The 20,099-nt window shown below is 34.4% G+C and overlaps 2 protein-coding genes and 1 pseudogene across 2 annotated transcripts; all 3 read left to right on the top strand.

Annotated features, from left to right (window-relative positions):
• The first annotated feature begins 5,863 nt into the window (after nucleotides 1–5,863).
• Nucleotides 5,864–12,444, top strand: LOC129886779 (ankyrin repeat-containing protein BDA1-like). The gene is made up of 3 exons (XM_055961620.1): nucleotides 5,864–6,561; nucleotides 6,683–6,907; nucleotides 11,725–12,444. The coding sequence occupies exons 1-3, from the start codon at nucleotides 5,989–5,991 to the stop codon at nucleotides 12,229–12,231; spliced, it is 1,305 nt and encodes a 434-aa protein (XP_055817595.1). The 5' UTR covers nucleotides 5,864–5,988; the 3' UTR covers nucleotides 12,232–12,444.
• A 1,170-nt stretch (nucleotides 12,445–13,614) lies between these two features.
• Nucleotides 13,615–15,602, top strand: LOC129886780 (trihelix transcription factor ASIL2). Its single transcript, XM_055961621.1, has one exon. The coding sequence runs from the start codon at nucleotides 14,245–14,247 to the stop codon at nucleotides 15,235–15,237; it is 993 nt and encodes a 330-aa protein (XP_055817596.1). The 5' UTR covers nucleotides 13,615–14,244; the 3' UTR covers nucleotides 15,238–15,602.
• A 919-nt stretch (nucleotides 15,603–16,521) lies between these two features.
• LOC129884073 (ankyrin repeat-containing protein At2g01680-like) lies at nucleotides 16,522–19,556 on the top strand (annotated as a pseudogene).
• Nucleotides 19,557–20,099: the final 543 nt, after the last annotated feature.

Genomic DNA, 20,099 nt, shown 5'->3' with positions numbered 1-20,099 from the left:
TTGCTTTTTTTAATCAGTTATATATTTGAAAATTACGTTAAATATACTATAAGTCACAATAAATTAACAACTTAAATATTTAAATAAACATAATCTTTTTTAGTGATTCTCAAAATTCTATCAGTATTAAGGGTGGTAGTGGAATCGGAACTTACCAGTATCGGTACCGGTCCATCTTGGTCCGGGTCCGATTCCGTTCCAGTACGATAAGTTTCGGTAGGGGTAGGGGGTTCGGGATGAGTGGGCGTGGGTGTACCGGTCCAAAATTTCCGCTAGAAAAATTATTTTTTTATTTATAATTTAGCTGTTATATAGCCGCTGGGAGGGCCTACCCCAACTGCTATATCACCCCATCAGCCCCCTAAACACCCCCCTATCCCCCAATTTTTTATAATACCTAAAGTTTATATAAAAAAAATACAATTAGGTCATATTTTTTAACTATAACCCCCCCCACACACACACACACACACACTCTTTATAATTTTTTTACACTACTCTCAACTCTTTCAAGTTTTATTACTAAAAAAATACTTTATTAAGTGTTCTTAAATTATATTAATTGGAAAATTTTGGTGGATTATTTGGAGCATCTTCAAGCTTCAAGCTTCAAGATCATCAATTTAGTCTTTATTAATTTACTTATTTATTTGTTTGTGTTTAATTTACATAATATATTTAATTTGCATATTTGTAAAATTTTAATAGTCCACTTATTTAGTCTTCACTAGTTTACTTATTTATTTGTTTGTGTTTAATTTTTGTGTTATATTTAATTTGAATATTTGTAAAATTTTAGTATGAATTTTGGAGACAAAAATATTTCTAGAAAGGTAAAAAATTAATTTTGGGTAGTGTTGCTAATGTTTTAACCGGAAAAATTAAATTTGGTGGTAGTTCTTCTAAATCTAAAACTAGACAACCATAATTACGTATTAATATGGATGATTATATGCATGTAAATTATACTTATTTTGATATTGATAGTAATACTCAATTAGATCATGAATATTTAGATAGAAGCTATGATAATTTTGATGAATCACTAGATGATGATGATGGTGATAATGTAGATAATGATGATATTGATACTTTTGATGATGATGATGAAACTGAGTCACCTACGGCTACTAGTCCTTTTCGTGCTCCCGCTCCCTCTTCCACTCCTTCTGTACATCCTAGTAGAACTAAGCCTAAGTGTGAACCTAAAAAAATTTTGTTGTTTGACAATTTATGATTTAAAGTGAAGACAAAACTACAGCAATTTGTAATAAATGTATACATGTCATGAACCATAAAACTGCGGGAAAGGCTGGTGGTACAGGGCATTTAGAGCTAAGTCTAAGTATGAACGTCAAAAAAATCTGTTGTTTGGCAGTTTATGACTCAAAGTGAAGACAAAACTAAAGCAATTTGTAATAAATATAAACATGTCATGAACCATAAAACTGCGGGAAAGGCTAGTGATATAGGGCATTTACGAAATCATTTGATGGGTTGTTGTAAACGAGAAATTTTGAAAGCTAACGTGATAGCGGATGTAATAAAAAATGGTACGCCCTTTCCTGATGCATTTGTGGGAGTAGGGGGCTCTAACATGGTATAATCGACATTAAACCCTTCTAATATTTCTAGCCCTAGTACATATCGATCATATAGTAGAGAAAGAGATCTAAAAGAATTGGCTAAAATGATTGCTGTTACTGTATTACCTTTTAGTTTTGGTGAAAATCCCGGTTTTATTCATTATATTAGATTAGTGTATAATCAATCGTTTAATGGTTTTTCAAGAAACACTATTAAAAAGACAATCTTTGATTATCAAGGCCAATATTTTTACTATCTTCGTTGTTTATTTAATTATAATACTTGTAGAATAGTTATAACTTCTGATATGGCCCGTAGTTTAAACGGTAGTGATTATTTTACAATTATCAGTCATTGGATTGATAAAAATTTAAATTTAAAAACATATTATGGGTTACAAAAGTTGTGAAGTTTCAAAAATCGATGTTTATATTGCTCAAACTATTTTAGGAGTTACAATTTTTTTTGAAATAACTAATAAAATAATGAGTGTCACTTTAGACAATGCTTCTAATAATACATTTGCTAGTGATATTTTAAAAGGTGTACTTAGCCCTATTTATGATAATGATTTTCATATTAGATGTGTTGCACATATATATAAATTTAATTGCTAGATGGTATAACAATGTATAATAATGGTTGCATTAAATGTGAAGCTCATGTCATTTTATTTTTAAATATCAAGTAAAATCTAGACGTAAAGAATTTAAAAATAGGTGCCATGAATTTAATCTCTCATTAATATAGAAAATCTTTGCAAATGGTTTGGAATGCTCATAACGCAGATATGAATTATAAACTTTCAGAAACACACTGGGATGACGTAAAAGAACATGTGTAGTTTTTAAAAGTTTTTTTACTTATCTACAAAATAAATTTTTGGACTTTATTACCCTACTATTTGTTCCGTTTTACCAAATATTTGTGCAATTTCGACTAAATTTTATGATTATTGAAATAAACAAAAATTTAAAGATTCTATTGCTAAGATGATTGAAAAATTTTAAATATATTTTTTTCCTATTCGTCAAATTTATTTAACTGCTTGTTTATTAAATTCAACATACAAAGAAATTGGTGCATCACTAATGGTTGAAAAAAATTATTTAAATTTAGGTATTAAAGATGATGAAGAACCTAGTTTATCCACGGTTAAATATAGTATTAAAAATGAAGTTAAAAAATTATATGACTTGTATAATTCTACTATTTTAAATGAAGTAATACGTCAAGAAGAACTCAAACATCTAAGTGTAAATATTCTGAAGATAATATTGATGATATATTAAAAAGTTATCTAGGATTTACTTCTAACGAAAAAAATAATTTTGATGAATTTCTTAATCAGAGAACGAAAAACATTAAAAATGCAGAAGGCAAACTCGACCTTTTGAATTGGTGGAGGAATTGCGGCAAGACATTTCCAAAGCTTCAACTGGTTGTTCGAGATTTGTTTACTATTTAGGCATCTTCAGTAGCTTCGGAGGGATCTTTTAGTGCAGCCAGATTTCAAATAGGAGAGCATGGGTATTCGTTAGCATTTGACAAATTATAGATATCAGTATTATTTAGGGATTGAATTAATGCGGAGCATAGGAATTTTGGGCTTCCGCCACTACCTGCCCATTTTGAATATGATGTTGACAATATTTTGATAGATTTAAGTGAAGACGGAATGGATGCATGGAGGAACAAGCTATACAACCACTTTCGGAACAAGTAACTAGAGAAATGTTAGAAGAATTAAGACGAGACTATTTTGAAGAGTACAAATATTAGATAATTCGAGGCTTAATTAAAGCAGAGCCCTTCTTAGAAGGTGGCTGCGTCGATTAGATACTTTTTTAATATTTGTAAATTGTAATATAAATTGTACTAATTACTTTTTTATAAATAAAATAATAGATTATTCGCCTTAATTTTTTTTTAATTATTGTCTTCAATTTAATTAAAGTATTTTTTATATATATTTTAATTTTCAAATATTTCAAACTTTAAAAATTTAAAAATTTAAAAGTTTGAACTTCTATTTTCAAATTTAAAATTTAAATTTTAAAAATTCAAACTTAATATTAGAAAATATGCATGTCCTTCCAATTAATCACATGCATTTATTATAAATCATCAATGTATATTTATATCTTCGTTAATTTATTTGTTTCTTCCCTAGCTTGGGCTTTACGTACTCAACTACTCCTTTAATTTATTATTATTTATCCAGTATTTTAAAAATAAATTTTTATTTTTATTTATCATTTTTAATATGTTAAAAAAGTTAATTTTATCCTCAATATTAATCACTTATTCTCTAAATCAATTTTTAAAATTTAAAATTATATATCAATTAATATACATATTATAATAAAATATTTATATTAATTATTATTTCTTAAGAAAATATAAATTTTAAAATAGACTAGTAAAAGTGAACACGTAATTAATATGCTAGTAAACAGGACCAAGCATCCTTCGCACAGCACATGCACCTCATAGAGTCATACATAGTATTATTATATTTGATATATATTATTTGTCTTTTAACAATTTTTGTAATTAATTCTTAAAATATATAATATCACTAATTATAACAATATTTTTTAAAATTATTCTTTGTCATCCTTTTAAGTTTTAATATATCATCATTGGACTTATAACATTCAAATTAATTGAAGTTTGAATTTGAAATATAATAATAGTATTAATAATTACAAAAATGCTTTCAATTTGTAAAACATCAATTATTTTGAAATAGGTTTTAAAAAATAAAAAATAAAAATTGGATAGGATAAAGTTGTTACAACAAAATTTAATGACCCGTACACGCATAAAACAAGAAAATTGTATTGTATTAATTCTTGTGATATCCCACTTCCAACCATAAAAAGATACTAGCTAGTAAAATGATTTGACTATTTAGTAAGACTATACATATTACCATCCAAATTAAGTATAAATTTTAACCTAGCAAAGAAATGATATGATAAAAATTTATTTGCCGTCAATGTTTACAATATATTATTGAATATAAACAAGTTATGTCTTCATATATACTTGTATTAGTACTACTTAACAATGATTTTTTTTTCACTTCAATGTTTAACTGCATATTAGTTTTTTTTAAAATATAAATACTAAATATGAATAAATATTTGTTGAAAACACAAAAGTATCGCTTAAATCCCCGGACAAAAGAAAATACATCAATGAAAAAAAGTATATCAATGAATACAAATTAAAAGCATTTTTGTAATTATTAATACTATTATTATATTTCAAATTCAACTTCAATTAATTAGAATGTTATAAGTCCAATGATGATATATTAAAAGGATGACAAAGAATAATTTTAAAAAATATTGTTATAATTAGTGATATATTATTATGTTTGTTTTATGAAAATTAATTTAACTAATCTTTTGAATTAAATTAAATTATTAGTTGCAATAATAAGTTAATGAAAATATATATTTTAAAATACTAATTAAAATTTATATAATTTAATTTTAAATAAATAAAATATGACAAATAAAAATAAATGAACTAGAAGAATTAAAAGAGCCAGGCTGTTAGAAAAGGTATTGAGCAAGAATCCAACATTGTATTTATTAACGATGTTACATTTGATTGTACAAACTGCATTTATTTCCTTTCTAATTTATTATATCACACGGCTCTCTTTTATTCATCCCTTCCTGGCCCGCCTCTTCTTATAATAACCTTTATGGACTTGCATTAAATTATACTGTAAGCATTACCTTTTATATCTTTAGTATTTTATTTATCACACGTGTCTTTTTCATTTAATTTTGCTATGTGGTAATACATAATTAACATCAACGAATCCACGGAACAAACTTCCCAAACAATCATATTTCTATAGTTTTGCAACACATAACTATACTGAATTGGAAATTTGTTTAGGTTTTAAAATGCAACTTCAACTTCATAATATTTGACGTTTAATAATTACTTCCTCAGGTCCAAAATAATTGATGTTTTACAAAAGCAAGAAAAGATATTTAATTCTTTTCCAAATTTCCCCATATCACATTTCAAGTCAATTTAGTGTACAAATTAATAATGTCAACCTAAAAAAAGAAAAGAAAATCATATAAAGGGTATTTTAGTAAAAAAAAAAAAACTTCTTAATTTTTAGGAGTAAGCAGATTTTAACTCATGTGCCCAAACCTAAAACATTTTGGACTGGAGGAATCGGTATTAAATATAAAAATATAAAAAAAAAATTGATGGACTCTCCAAATTTGACTGTGTACATAAATTGTGAGACTGAGAGTTAGCTCCTATATATCTAGTGTAAACGCAAGAGTGCTTGAGCACTCGAAGAACAAAAATTTGAAACTTGAAACCTGTTATAGCTTTATTATAGCAAAAGTTAGAATGGATAGAAGGCTATTTGATGCTTCACGTACAGGAAATGTTGATAATCTGATGGAGCTATTAAGATCTGATCCTATTATCGTTTGCCGCGTTGGCTTGGTTGATGGTGATTCCCCCTTGCATCTCGCTTGTATGGGTGGCCACTTCAATTTTGTGAAAGAGATCCTCAAGTTGAGGAAAGAACTAGCAGGGGAGATGAATCAGAATGGTTTCAGCTGCTTGCATATTGCTGCTGCCAATGGGGACTTGCATATTGTCAAAGAGATTCTAAAAGTGGACATTGGTTTGTGTCTTATGAAGGGAAGGGAGAGAAGGATTCCTCTTCACTATGCTATTGTCAAAGGCAGAGTTGATGTCATCAAGGAATTGCTCTCTGCTTGTGTTGAATCCGTTGAAGTTGTGACATCTCGGGGAGAAACCGCGCTCCACCTTGCTGTCAAGAACGGGCAGTTTGAAGCGTTACAAGTGTTGATCAAGCACATCAAGATGTTCAATAAGATGGAGGTCTTTAACAAACAGGATGAGCTAGGAAATAGTGTCTTGCACCTTGCAGCAGCAAGGAAACAACACGAGGTACGTAGATATTGTCTACAAGGCTCATTTACACTATAAGTACTGTATAATAGCATAGTCAGGATTTTCGCTAAGAAGCTATATGAATTCAACATGTATATACAACTATATGATATTTCAGGTGGTGGATCTGTTGCTGAATGGGAGCTTAGCAGCAAGTTGGGCAGTTGGAGTGAATTCTTTTAACAAAATGGGATTCACAACTCTTGACGTCTTTTTTCTTTCTCAAAGTGAAGCTGGCGATAGGGAAATTGAAGACATTCTTCGTCAAGCTGGAGCCCTTAAGGCCACAGACGTGGTAGGAGTACCAATCAGATCATGTAATTCAAACAGACAACATGGGGAGGTAATGTCTCGAAAACATTCCCTTATGACTTGCATGCAAGATAGTCGAATACTATAAAACGCATTTTGAACGCATAGTCAAAAAGGAACAAAACGCGTTTTGAACGCGTAGTCAAAAAGGAAACAAAACGCATTTTGAACGCGTAGTCAAAAAGGAAACAAAACGTGTTTTGAACGCATAGTCAAAAAAGGAGGTGCAATACGCGAATTTTACGCGTTTCGAGTTTTCTTTAATTAGAGGGCCTTTTGCCCTCATTTAGATTATCCCACAAAATACAATCCAAAAGAGTAATAACACAAAGAGAGTTATATACCAAGATAAATATTGTAGTCATGAGTGTCCTCTTTAGTGAGTTATTCCTTTTATAAGAGAGAAGTGTTAATTGTTGTTTTCTCCTTGTATATGAGAGCAATGTACTCTCATATTATCATAGTAAGATCCTTCTACCCCGTGGTTTTTTTCCTCTATCTGTTTGAGGGATTTTCACGTAAAATTTTCGCGTCCAACTTATTTTCATTATTTACTATCATATCAAATTTTAGTTGTGGTGCTTTCCCCCAATAGTGGTATTAGAGCTCTGGTTATTCTGTCTGTTTTATGCGAAAGTACTATCTGTGAATAGTAAAATTCGGTGAAAAATACTATTCATGTGAATAGTAAATTTTGATGACGGTATAGTTTGTTACGATTGTTCGCAAAAATATTCAGAAACAATCTTAGAAGGGTGTGAACAAATAACAATGTCGAATACAATAAAGTTTGACGTTGAAAAATTCAATGAGACTAATTTCTCATTGTGAAAAAATAAAAATAAGAGCGATATTGAGAAAAGACAATTGCTTAGCTGCAATTGAAGGCACACTCACAGACTTTACTAATGACAGCAAGTGGAACGACATAGACAGCAATGCAGTTGCTAATCTACACTTGGCACTAGCTGATTAAGTGTTGTCTAGTGTGGCTGAAAAACGGACGGCGAAGGAAATATGGGATACTCTTACGGGATTGTATGAGGTCAAGTCTTTGCATAATAAAATCTTTTAAAAAGAAGATTGTAACTCTTCGAATGACAGAGTCCATGTCGGTTACTGAACACATCAATACTTTGAATATTTTATTTTCGCAACTTACAACAATGTGTTGCAAAATATAGGGGACTGAACGTGCGGAGCTTCTACTTCAAATTTGTCTGACTCGTATGATCAACTCATCATTAACATGACAAACAATACGGATAGTTTAATTTTCGATGAAATTGCAGCCGCTGTCTTAGAAAAAGAAAATCAGCGCAAAAATAAGAAAGACAGACAAACAAGTTCGCAGCAAGCTGAAGCTTTGATGACGGTGAGAGGAAGACCAATGGAACGTGGCCCTAGTAAGAGTCACAATCATGGTAGATCTCAATCAAGAAGTAAGAAGAATATCAAGTGTTACAACTATGGAAAGAAAGGACACTTCAAGAAAGATTGTCGGTTCAAGAAGAAGAGTGAACACCCCGAGTTATCAAATGCTCAAGGGAATGTTGCAAGTACCTCAGATGAGGCGATATTTTATGTAGTGAGGCAATATCAATAATGAAGGCAGAAAACGTTTCACTAATGTCTGGATCATGGACACAGGAGCAACATGGCACATGACTTTCCGGAGAAAATGGTTCTATCAATATAATCCTATCTCAGGAGGGTCTGTGTTCATAGAAGACGATCATGCTTTGGATGTTATTGGTATTGGATCCATCAAAATAAAGATGTATGATGACACGATACGCACCATCCAAAAGGTACGACATGTAAAAGACTTGAGGAAGAATCTATTATTTTTGGGGCAATTAGATGATAATTGATGTTCATATAAGACCCATGGTAAAATCATGAAAATATTAAAAGGAGTGCTTGTAGTGGTGAAAGTGGAAAAACTTGATGCAAATCTATACGTGCTTAAAGGTGAAACACACCAAAAAGAAGAAACATCAACCGCGTCAGCAAGTTCATTTGAAGAATCAATGGTGATGTGGCATCGTAAACTTGGTCATATGTCGGAATGAAGTTTGAAGATTCTTGATGAGAAAAAGCTTCTTGTAGGGCTCAAAAAGGTTTCACTATCCTTTTGTGAGCATTGTGTTACCAGTAAGCAACATAGACTGAAGTTTAGCAATTCCTCTGTTAAAAGCAAGGAAATATTAGATCAGGTCCACTCTGATGTCTGGCAAGCACTGGTGGAGTTCCTAGGAGCAAAATATTTTGTGTCATTTATCGACAGTTACTACAAGAGAAGTTGGGTGTATCCACTCAAAAGAAAAACATATGTTTTTTCGATTTTCAAAGAGTTCAAAGCATGGGTGGAATTTGGATCTGAGAAAAAGATCAAGTGTTTGAGGACAGATAATAAAGGAGAATACATTGGTGATGAATTTGATAACTTCTGTAAACAAGAAAATATTAAAAGGCAGTTCAAGGTGGAATATACTCCATAACAAAATGGAGTAGCAGAGCAGGATGAATAGAAACTTGTTGGAATGGACAAGAGCTATGTTGGCAACTACAGGATTGGAAAAACCATTATTGGCAGAAGCAGTCAAAACTGCTTGTTATGTGATCAATCGCAATTTATCTGAAAAAGCCAATGGAGACGTGGACAAGAAAATCAGCTGATTATTCTCGCTTACATATATTCGGAAGTCCTACATATGTTATGTACAACACCTAAGAAAAATCAAAGTTGGATACGAAATTCAGAAAATGCATTTTCTTAGGGTATGTTGATGGAGTCGAGGGGTATCGCTTGTGGGATTCCACTGCTCGCAAGGTGGTAATCAGCACGAATGTTTTGTTTGTTGAAAATAAAATATAAGGAAAAGAAGGTAGCATTTCGAAAGAAAAATCAGAGACTACTACAGTTGAAGTTGAAGAAATAGAAGAAGCTCTAATTTCTTCTGAGGTAGCACTACAGCACGAAGAACAAGAGCTAGCTGAGATCAAAACTCCACAAGTTCGACGGTCAACTAGGGAGAGAAGAAAATCAGCTTGGCACTCAGATTATTCTATGGAGGGCAATGTTGTATATTGTCTATTAACAGAGGATGAAAAGCCTTCAACTTTTCACGAGGCTATGAAAGGCCAATCGTCTCTGTGGATGAAAGCAATGCGAAAAGAAATTGAAGCTCTTTATAAAAATAAAACATGGGATCTTTTTCAATTTCTACAAGAAAGGAAGGTCATGGGAAACAAATGGGTCTACAAGATTAAACGTAATGGTAATGATCAAGTGGAGAAGTATCGTGCAAGATTGGTGGTGAAAGGATTCGCTCAGAAAAAAGATATAGACTTCAATGAGATATTTTCTCTAGTGATTCGACTCACTACAATTCGAGTGGTCCTGGCAATGTGTGCTACATTTGACTTGTACTTGAAGCAGTTAGATGTCAAAATTGCATTTCTTCATAGAGAGCTTGAAGAAGAAATTTACATCCTCCAACCAAAAGGTTTTGAAGAGCAGGAAAAAGAGAACTTGGTTTGCAGGTTGAACAAATCTCTATAAGGTCTCAAACAGGCGTCGAGATGTTGGTATAAGAGATTTGATTCCTTCATTATAAGCCTTGGATACAACAGACATAGTTCAGATCTTTGTGTTCATTACAAGAGATTTGGTGATGACGATTTTGTTATTTTGCTGTTGTATGTTGATGACATATTGGTAGCAGACCCCAACAATGATTGTCTCACAAATTTAAAGGCACAGTTGGCTAAGGAGTTTGAAATGAAGGACTTGGGACCAGCAAACAAGATTCTAGGGATAAAAATTCACCGAGACAAAAATAATATGAATATTTGACTTTCTCAAAAGAACTATTTGAAGAAAATCTTGCGACGCTTCAAGATGTAAGATTGTAAGTCAATTTCTACCCCACTTTCGATTAATTTCAAGTTATCCTCAAGAATGAGTCCTAGCAATGAAGCAGAGGGGATGGAGATGTCTCGAGTACCGTATGCATTAGCAGTAGGAAGTTTAATGTTCGTCATGGTATGTACAAGACCTGACATTGCACAAGCAGTGTAAGTGGTTAGTCGATACATGGCTAATCCTAGTAGAGAGCATTGGGATATTGTTAAGAGGATCCTGAGATATGTCAAGGGTACCTCAGATGTTGCAATGTGTTATGGAGGATCAGACTTTATTGTTAAATGTTATGTTGATTCAGATTATGCAGGTGATCTTGATAAAAGCAAGTCCACTACAGGTTATGTGTTACTCTTGTAGGAGGAGCTATAAGCTGGGTTTCAAAACTGCAATCTATCGTGGCTACATCTACGACGGAAGTAGAATATATAGCAGCTACACAAGCCAGCAAAGAGGCAATATGGATGCAGATGTTACTGGAGGAGCTAGGGCACAAACAAGAGAAGGTTGATCTGTTTTTGTGACAGCCAGAGCTCTTTGCATTTTGCAAAAAATCCGGCATTTCATTCAAGGACAAAACACATATGAGTTCAGTATCACTTTGTTCGTGAGAAGGTGGAAGAATGCAGTGTGGATATTCAGAAAATTCAAACTAATGACAATCTAGAAGATATGTTTACGAAGCCGATCAACATAAACAAATTTATATGGTGTTCATCTTCTGTTGGCCTAGTAAAAACGTAACATTGCAGTAATTGGGTAGAAAGGATGGTGTGAAGACTTAATTGATTCTCAATTAAATCTTCAAGTGGGAGAATGCAAGATAGTCAAATACTACATAACGCGTTTTGAATGCATAGTCAACAGGCCTAATTCTTTCATTCATTAATTAAGCACGTGAAAATTCTTTTTTGAAACAGGTAATGCCTAGACGAAAAATGAAGAGCGGGTGGTTAGTAGACTTCATAAAGTATGACAAGGATAGAGATGTCACAGAATCCGCAAGAGAAACACTGGTTGTGATCATGATGCTCATAGCTATGCTCACATTTCAAGCTGCTCTTAATCCTCCTGGCAACTTGCAACAGCAACAGCCCAATTACCAAATTGAAGCTGATCACCTCATTCACTATTCATCACACATATTCTTGTTTTTCAACTCGCTCGGGTTCTTCATCAGCCTCCATGTGTTTCATACCGTTACGAGGGCATTTCCCATGAGACTTGAGCTGGTATTCTCTGTTTTTGCAATTGGGATAACTTACATCAGTTGCCTAATGATCAAGTTGCCAACCTACTTCTGCTATTATCTTTGTGTGGGCATACCATTCTTAATGGTCTTTGCCCTCAACATTTCACGTTCGGTAGATTGTTTGCATCCACACAAAGTTACATCAGCCCTCCCTTCACTGATTAACCAAGCTTGAAGGATTATATATTTGAATTTATTCTTAGACCTGTATTTCTCTGTATTCTGGAGAGTTTAGGGGATTTGACTATGTATCCGAATATATATATAACTGTAGAGTGGGTTTAGAATTTATTTATGTTGAAAATAGTACTAATAGGTTTATGTAAAACCCACCACTAATATGAAAATTTAGTGAATAATTATGAAAACTAAAAAGTTACTGTACTAATTAGTTTGATAAATATGAATTTCTGGTATAATATTCTTGTACTGAAAAAAAACTTATTTTAGTGAGAAATTATATTTTTTCCCTCCTACTTCTGCTCAAAAGTTGAAAAATAACTTTTGATATTAAGTCCTGTTTGGTCACGTGAGATTAAATCATGATTTGAAATCATGATATAAAATCATATGAGATGAAGTTTTGTTTAGACATGTAATTAGATTTTAAAGTTGCATTGTTGCTCATAAGACTGCTGGTTGCATTATGGAATCAGAGCACTTTCCAATTGAGATGGGGCTACATCAAGGATCAGTTCTTAGCCCTTTCCTATTTGACTTGGTGATGGATGAGTGACACAGTCTGTTCAAGAGGAGGTTCCATAGGGTATGTTATTTGCGGACGATATAATATTGATTGATAATACATGAGACATAGCTATAACAGGTTTGAGGTTTGGAGACAAACTCTGAAGTTCAAAGGGTTTAAGTTGAGTAGAACCAAAATGGAATATTTACAATGCAAATTTAGTGTTGCATTTCGATAAAACAGACGTGGAAGTAGGGCTTGCCACACAAAATATTTCTAAGAGAGAAAATTTTAAGTATCTTAGGTCCGTAATTCAAGATAGTGAAAGCATTGACAATGATGTCACACATCGTATTGAGACAATATGGATGAAATTGAGGCTTGCCTCCAGAAGTCTTGTGTGATAAGAATGTATCATTTAAACTTAAAAAGTAAGTTCTATAAAGTGATGGTTAGACCATCCCTGTTGTATGGGGTGGAGAGTTAGTCAGTCAGTCAAGAACTTACATATTCAGAAGACCAAACGTCTCCAGACCACTTAGTAAGATTTCATTGGGTATGTTGTTGTTTGGTCATAAACATAAATACCTTACAAATTGTGAAGATTATTAAAATTGCCCAATTTTTTTAATACAATCTTACCAAATATGCAAAACTAATATATGATGAAAAAATATATCTTAAAATATTAATCACAATTCATGTCGTTTGATTTTTAAAAAGGAAATTATTACAACTAAAAATAAATAGAGGAAGTACATATATAATTAATCTCTGCATAATTAATATTTATTTAAAATAATACATAAATTCACTCATAATTAATACTTATATTATTAACACTCATGCCTCTAATCAGCTATCCATACCATAATAACCTTGGGTTGCTCAAATGCCTTGCAATTGAAAAAGTAAATAGCCAAAGCCTCACTCTTGATTATGTCGTAAGGCTCAGTGAATCCAATCTCAAGTAAATGGAAAGGGCCAGCGCTCCGAAAACTTTAATTTAAAGCCATCAACATGTTATACGTCATCATAAAGAAAAGAAAGAGAGAGAATTAGCAAAGACGATGAAATGATTTCTAGATAAAAGTGTTTGTCGCCACCAAGTCTTGCCTCCGCCCACAACAAAACGCGCAAAAGCCTATAAATTTTATCTTTTTAGGCAACACAAACGCCCCTGCCAGCTGACGCCTTGTTGGGCGGTGGGCACTGAACGCAGCAAGCACTCGGTCAAAATTATTACGCCCACCGCGCACTTTAGCCACCCCCACCCTACACCTTTAGCGGTGGCCTCTTCTCTCTCTCTAGATCTCCCCTTTTAACCTAACATTCTTTCATTATGCCTCCGCTCTCCTCCGCCGCCACCCACCACCACCCCTTTTCCTTACTCTCTTTTTTTCTTCCTCCGTCAAATTACGAAGGTTTAATCGATCTGAAACCGTTAACTAATTCTGGGTGTTTACTATTTGAGAGAGATTTGACATTCTGTAACTCACAATGGCAACTCTATCTCCATCAACCCAAGATTTCTCTAACGTTACCCCATCACAGATTCTACCTTCATCCAACGTCACAGTGGCGGTGGCTTCTCGCCGTCTTCCGCCGCCGTGTTGGTCACATGAAGAGACAATAGCACTCATCGATGCTTACAGGGATAAGTGGTATTCTCTACGCAGGGGGAATCTACGGGCTAATCATTGGCAGGAAGTTGCTGATGATGTTGGTTCTAGATGCCCTGTTGATCCACCGAAGACCGCTGTGCAGTGCCGGCATAAGATGGAGAAGCTTCGGAAACGTTACCGTGCTGAAATTCAACGCGCTGCTCCTTATGGTGGGGCTCGATCTCATCGTTATTGCTCTGCTTGGGTACATTTTAAGCGTATGGATATGATGGAGAGAGGTCCTAATGCTGTTTCTCCACCGCCCAGTGATGATGAAGCTGATGAGGATGTAGAAGATTACCATCAAAATAGCGTTAAACTTGTAGGGGATTTGTATGGTAACAATGTGAATACCAATAATCGGAGAAGTTTCCAAGGGGTTGTGAGTAATGGAGGAGGTGGGTTTCGGATCCGGATACCTGGGATGCCTGGGTCAGCTCCTCCAATGGCTAAACCGTATGGTAGATTTGAGGATTCTGGAGTTGAAACCCCTAATAATTTTGGGTCTAGTAAGATGTTCCGGGATGGGTTTGTAAAGAAGGCTGATTTGGGGAAAAGGGTTGTTGGTGAAGGAGTGGGGGAGAAGAAAAAGGGGGACCCCATGGCTGAAATGGTGGCTGCGATAAAGGTATTAGGGGATGGATTTGTGAGAATGGAGAGGATGAAGATGGACATGGCACGAGAGTTGGAAGGGATGAGAATGGAAATGGAAATGAAAAGAACTGAGATGATACTCGAGTCACAGCAAAGGATCGTGGAGGCGTTTGCCCAGGCGTATACAGAGAAGAAATATAGGAAGGCAAAGAGAATGCCAACTCCTAAATGCTAGATTGGTCTTAGGTGTGTTATAAAGTTTTCCTTTTTGGTAGATCATTTGCAGCATTGAATTGCAGAATGCATCCTGGATTACGCTAGTTACCTGTATTTAGTGAGCTTGCAATATGCCTTTCCCTTCCATCTTGGTATTTACTATTTACTTGTGTAGCAGAAGAATGCTAGAATAGGAACTTATCAGTTCATTGATGTAGCATCTTTTTGTTTTGAATTTGTTCTAGCAAATGATACTTGTTGCGGTAATTATGTAATCCAATGCGTTTAGATCAAGGTTCTGACATTGCAGTCGTTGTTAGTAGTTTGTAGTGCCTGTTTAATTTGGGCTATGTCTATTATGATATTGCTTACTGGAGTTTAAAATTTCAATTGTTCATTGCTAGAAATATAATTGTACTCTGGAAATTATGTTTTGTTTTTGGTTCTGCTGCCACTGTAAAATACTATGTTCTGGTACTAGAGAAGCAATTTTGTGACCAGCCATTTTTGGTGTGCGCCCACCACTTCAAAGAGAACAGGAAAAGGATAAGATAACTGGGAAAGGAACTGTTCCTTCAGTGACTATCTGTTAGCCGTTTACTTGAGCTGAAGCCGTAATTGAGGTAAATTTACCCTTGGATAGACTCTGCCTTGCCATGAGATTGATTGAAATCCTGCGTGTTTTCTTACTCAATGCATGTCATTATGCAGCCATTACGTCTGTATTCTGTAACAAACAATACTAGTGCACTATCTCTAAGTAATTGTAACCAAATTACTTATAGAACATGCTTCATTGGTGTCATTTCTAATTGTAACCAAATTACTTATAGAAATTACTTATAAGAATATAAAGATTTTGGGTCCCTAATTCATTTTGATATGGTAATATTTAAATGGTATAAATAACATGTTAATTGATTTGTGTGTATGTTACAGATAAGAGTTGCTTTTTCAGCCTCCTGTTGTTTCCAAGAAGTAGAAATTTGTGTCTCTTCGTGAATGTGAATTCCCTTGTGAATGTGTGATGTGTTGCAGTTCATTTAGGATAACCAAAGATCAAACATGCTCCCCTTTCGCTGCCTTAGTTTTCCACTTAAAACTTTTCTATGGGGGCATGGACATGATATGGGTTGAAATTATTGAAGGTTATTGACGTGGAAGTCATGTAAGCTTGTTTTCAAGTGTGTAGAAAAAGGCGTCTTTTGGACAACTTTCTTTTTTGATTGTTAGTTTCTTGGAATACTTTTTTGAGAAGCACAGTAAGGATTGCCAGTAGGTTTGTTGGTTCTGTTTTGCTGTAATGTGTAATTTGTTCAATGGTAATACTGCAACTTTAGTCTTGCTTTCCTTTGATCGTCAGACAGAGAATGTCTTTACGTAGCCGAAGACAATATTATACATGATAAATACCTCTGTTAGACACATCTACTTTTGTTCTGTCTTGCTGTTCTATCTTATGACTTGCCTTCGAGCAGAGAGAAGCCTGAATTGATCTATTCATTGATTGGCGGGTTGGTTCCCTGCCTGAGTGGAATTGTTTAGCGTGATGAGTATATTTCCCCCAGGCAAGCAAAATTTTGAAGTATAATTATGCTTTTGTGAGAGCTACTAGGCAGAATGCTAGTGCGGCTGCCAATTTGAAGAAGTTAATGGGTTTTGATAACTTTGTATGGTTTAGAGAAGCAGAATCGGAATAAAATAGTGAAAGTTCCTTTTGCTTTTCTAAACAAATAGCGACTTGTACGTATTTTCAACTAATGCTAGAGCAGTGAAAACACGAGCTTTGTTTCCATTTTCTATTCCAAATCATGTTGGTGCAGCTGGAGTCACGCACCATCATCTGCGTCTGCATTATAGGAGAAGTACGCAGCTTCAAACACGGCATCCATGTTATGATCAGATTCAAGTCTGCAGATGACAGGACTATATCTTCCTTTCTCTCGATTCTCTTAAATAATGTAGATACAAATTAACCTTTGCCTACATACACTGCATTGGCATGTGCCCTCTTGTTCATTGTCATCTGTATATTTTTAAAGCTCCTTAATCCATTGGCCCGATGAAGATATTACCATGTCCATGCCGATCAATGCCAACGACAACATTAGTTATCTGCCCATAAACTTCTAACGGATTCTTTGGTCCAAACCCTGTACTTGTCTTAAAAAATTCATTCAATTTGTATAAATTGTTAAGGACTAGGGTCACAAACTGATTAACTTCTAATTTTGGTTCTTTTTATTTGAACCCAATTAATTTAAGGTGGATAGTAGTCCTGAAAAAAGGGAAGATACTATAAAAAAAAGGGCAGCCCGGTGCACTAAAGCTCCCGCTATGCGCGGGGTCCGGGGAAGGGCCTGACCACAAGGGTCTATATGAGGAATAAAACAATATAGAAAGTGAAAAATGGAGGCATGCAGGATTTTCTATATCGTTGCTGATCACATTTTTGTGTGAAAGAAACTTTATTTTGTTGTACACAGTTAGGAATATGAAAGGTAAGTGAGAAATATTATACTAACTACATACCAAGTGAAATTCCACTGATGGTGTCTAGGGCCTTACTTTTACATCGTGGTAGTAGAGAGGTTGTGTGAAAGACTCTCTGCTCAAGTATCGCATTTCAAAGTAGTATGAAAATGGACATACAGAAGAAAAGACGTAACAAATAGTATAGTAGCCACAAGATACGGGGTCAATATTAAAGAGAATTTATTATCTGCTTCACCACATCAATTTTAAGTGAGAAACATTATATTCCTTTCAGAATTGGAATTCAGCTTTGAAGATTATGTAAGTCTACTCTTTCTTATCCTAAAAAAAATTGAACTTTATGATCTTCAAAGCTGAGATATTCCATAGTGGTGAGCACAATTTGATGAAAGAAACTAAAGTCTGCAGATTGATTTTTGGAATTCAGAGGTGAAACAGCTAAAAAGTTTTATCATTCTTTGGTAGAACTAATGGACAAAAGGCTGTGGGAGGCTGCTCAAAAAGGCGATGTTCATCACTTGCAAAGCTTTATCAAAGAAGATCCTCTTTTGCTCAGGGCAGTTTCATTAGCAGGTTGTGAGTCTTTTCTGCATATTGCTTGCTTGAGTTGCCATCTTGAGTTTGCTAAGGAGATCATTCACCTGAGGCCAGAATACGGAAGAGAATTAAACCAAGACGGTTTCAGCCCTTTGCATATTGGCTCAGCAAATGGAGATACAGAGATTGTGAAGGAGCTCTTGAATGTTGACAGTAATATATGCCTTCTTAAGGGGAAGGACAGAAGAATACCTCTTCACTATGCAGTAATCAAAGGCAGAGAACATGTCATGAAGGAACTTCTTGTGGTTTCTCCAGACTCTGTAGAAGAAGTGACTGCTCGTGGTGAGACTTGCCTTCATTTAGCTGTCAAGAATCATCAGTTTGAAGCATTCACATTTTTACTTGAGAGCCTCAAGGGATTTAGCAAGTATGGTCTTTTAACAAGAAGGATATCCAAGGAAACACTCATCTTGATTATTAACTTTCAATTTAGAAATGAATCATCCAGGTTGTTGATCTATTGCTCAACGAAAATGTTGTTTCTAAGGGCACAATTGAGGTGAATTCTTTGAACAAGAGAGGCCTTACGCCTTTGGAGGTACTATTAAAGGAATCTGGAGATAAGAGATATTGAGGAAATTCTAAGAGCATCTGGTGCTTTATCTGCTGAAAACTTGCAATCTTGGGTGGTTCCAGTTCAAGATCCATCAAATGAACAATCCGTCAGAGGGCAAAAAAGGGACCAGCGTCGATCTCTTGCTAAGAAGCTTCAGGATTTCTTCAAGTACAATAAAACCAAAGATTGTCCAGGGTAAGTAAGAGACACCCTTCTTGTGATAGCCATTCTAATTGCAACAGCAACTTATCAAGCAGTTTTCAGTCCACCAGGAGGCGTTTGGCAGGACACTTACTGGCCTGACGACAATAACAACAATAGTCATGATGGCAAAATGTCCCTGCGACATATCGCAGGACAGTCAGTGATGGGTACCAACTATCCAATTTCCTATGGCTTGTTCTTGGTTTTCAACTCCATCGGTTTCTTTGTGTCCCTCCGCATGATAAATTTCCTAACAATAGGATTTCCTTTGCAATTAGAACTGCAAGTCTCACTTGTTGCCTTGACAATAACCTATGATACTGTGATGTCTGCCATAACACCTAACCGGGGAATTTCTTTATACTTTTTTTATCTTTTCCATAGTCTTTCCAGTACTGTTGCCTTTCGTTACAATGACGTTGAGAAACTATTGCAAGAAACCTAGATTCTTATCAAGATTTATAAACTGGACAGTTACTTGAACAACATCTTCCTATATTTTGTTCTTCTTTTGAGGTTCAATCAGGATGTGTTGAGATTCTAAATCAAAAATTGTTTATGAGATTTATTACAATCACTTTTAAACTTTCTTATATGAAAGTATGTTGACATGTTGTTTTATTGACGCTTCATAGTATTTTACTATTAAACAAACTCTGAAGACTAACCTGTGTCAAGTCTGAATTCAGGCACTGAACATTATTATATATTATCATTTTCTTTGAATTTGTAACCACCTTGAATATTAGGATTACCTCAATTCAAGTATTGGCTGCAGTGGTCAATTGTTTTTCTCAGACACTCGGCCAAAGGTGTAGCGTAGTGGTCAATGAAGTGGGAAAGTCACAGGAGAGACCAAAACTCCTAGCAGAGTCGAAAAAGGCTAAGTGATTTCTTCCCATTTTTTACTCTGTGGGGATGAAGTTACTCAGTATCTATAATCCATTTCACCTGGAGATGTGGCGTACTATTTAATGCCATTCATTAATACGCTTTCCTGACAATTCAGCTTAATCCTCATTTTT

This window comes from Solanum dulcamara, chromosome 4, assembly GCF_947179165.1.
Source record: "Solanum dulcamara chromosome 4, daSolDulc1.2, whole genome shotgun sequence".
In the NCBI taxonomy this organism is placed as follows: domain Eukaryota; kingdom Viridiplantae; phylum Streptophyta; class Magnoliopsida; order Solanales; family Solanaceae; genus Solanum; species Solanum dulcamara.
Note: the sequence above shows the minus strand (reverse complement) of the source record. Positions and strands in the feature narration are given on the sequence as shown.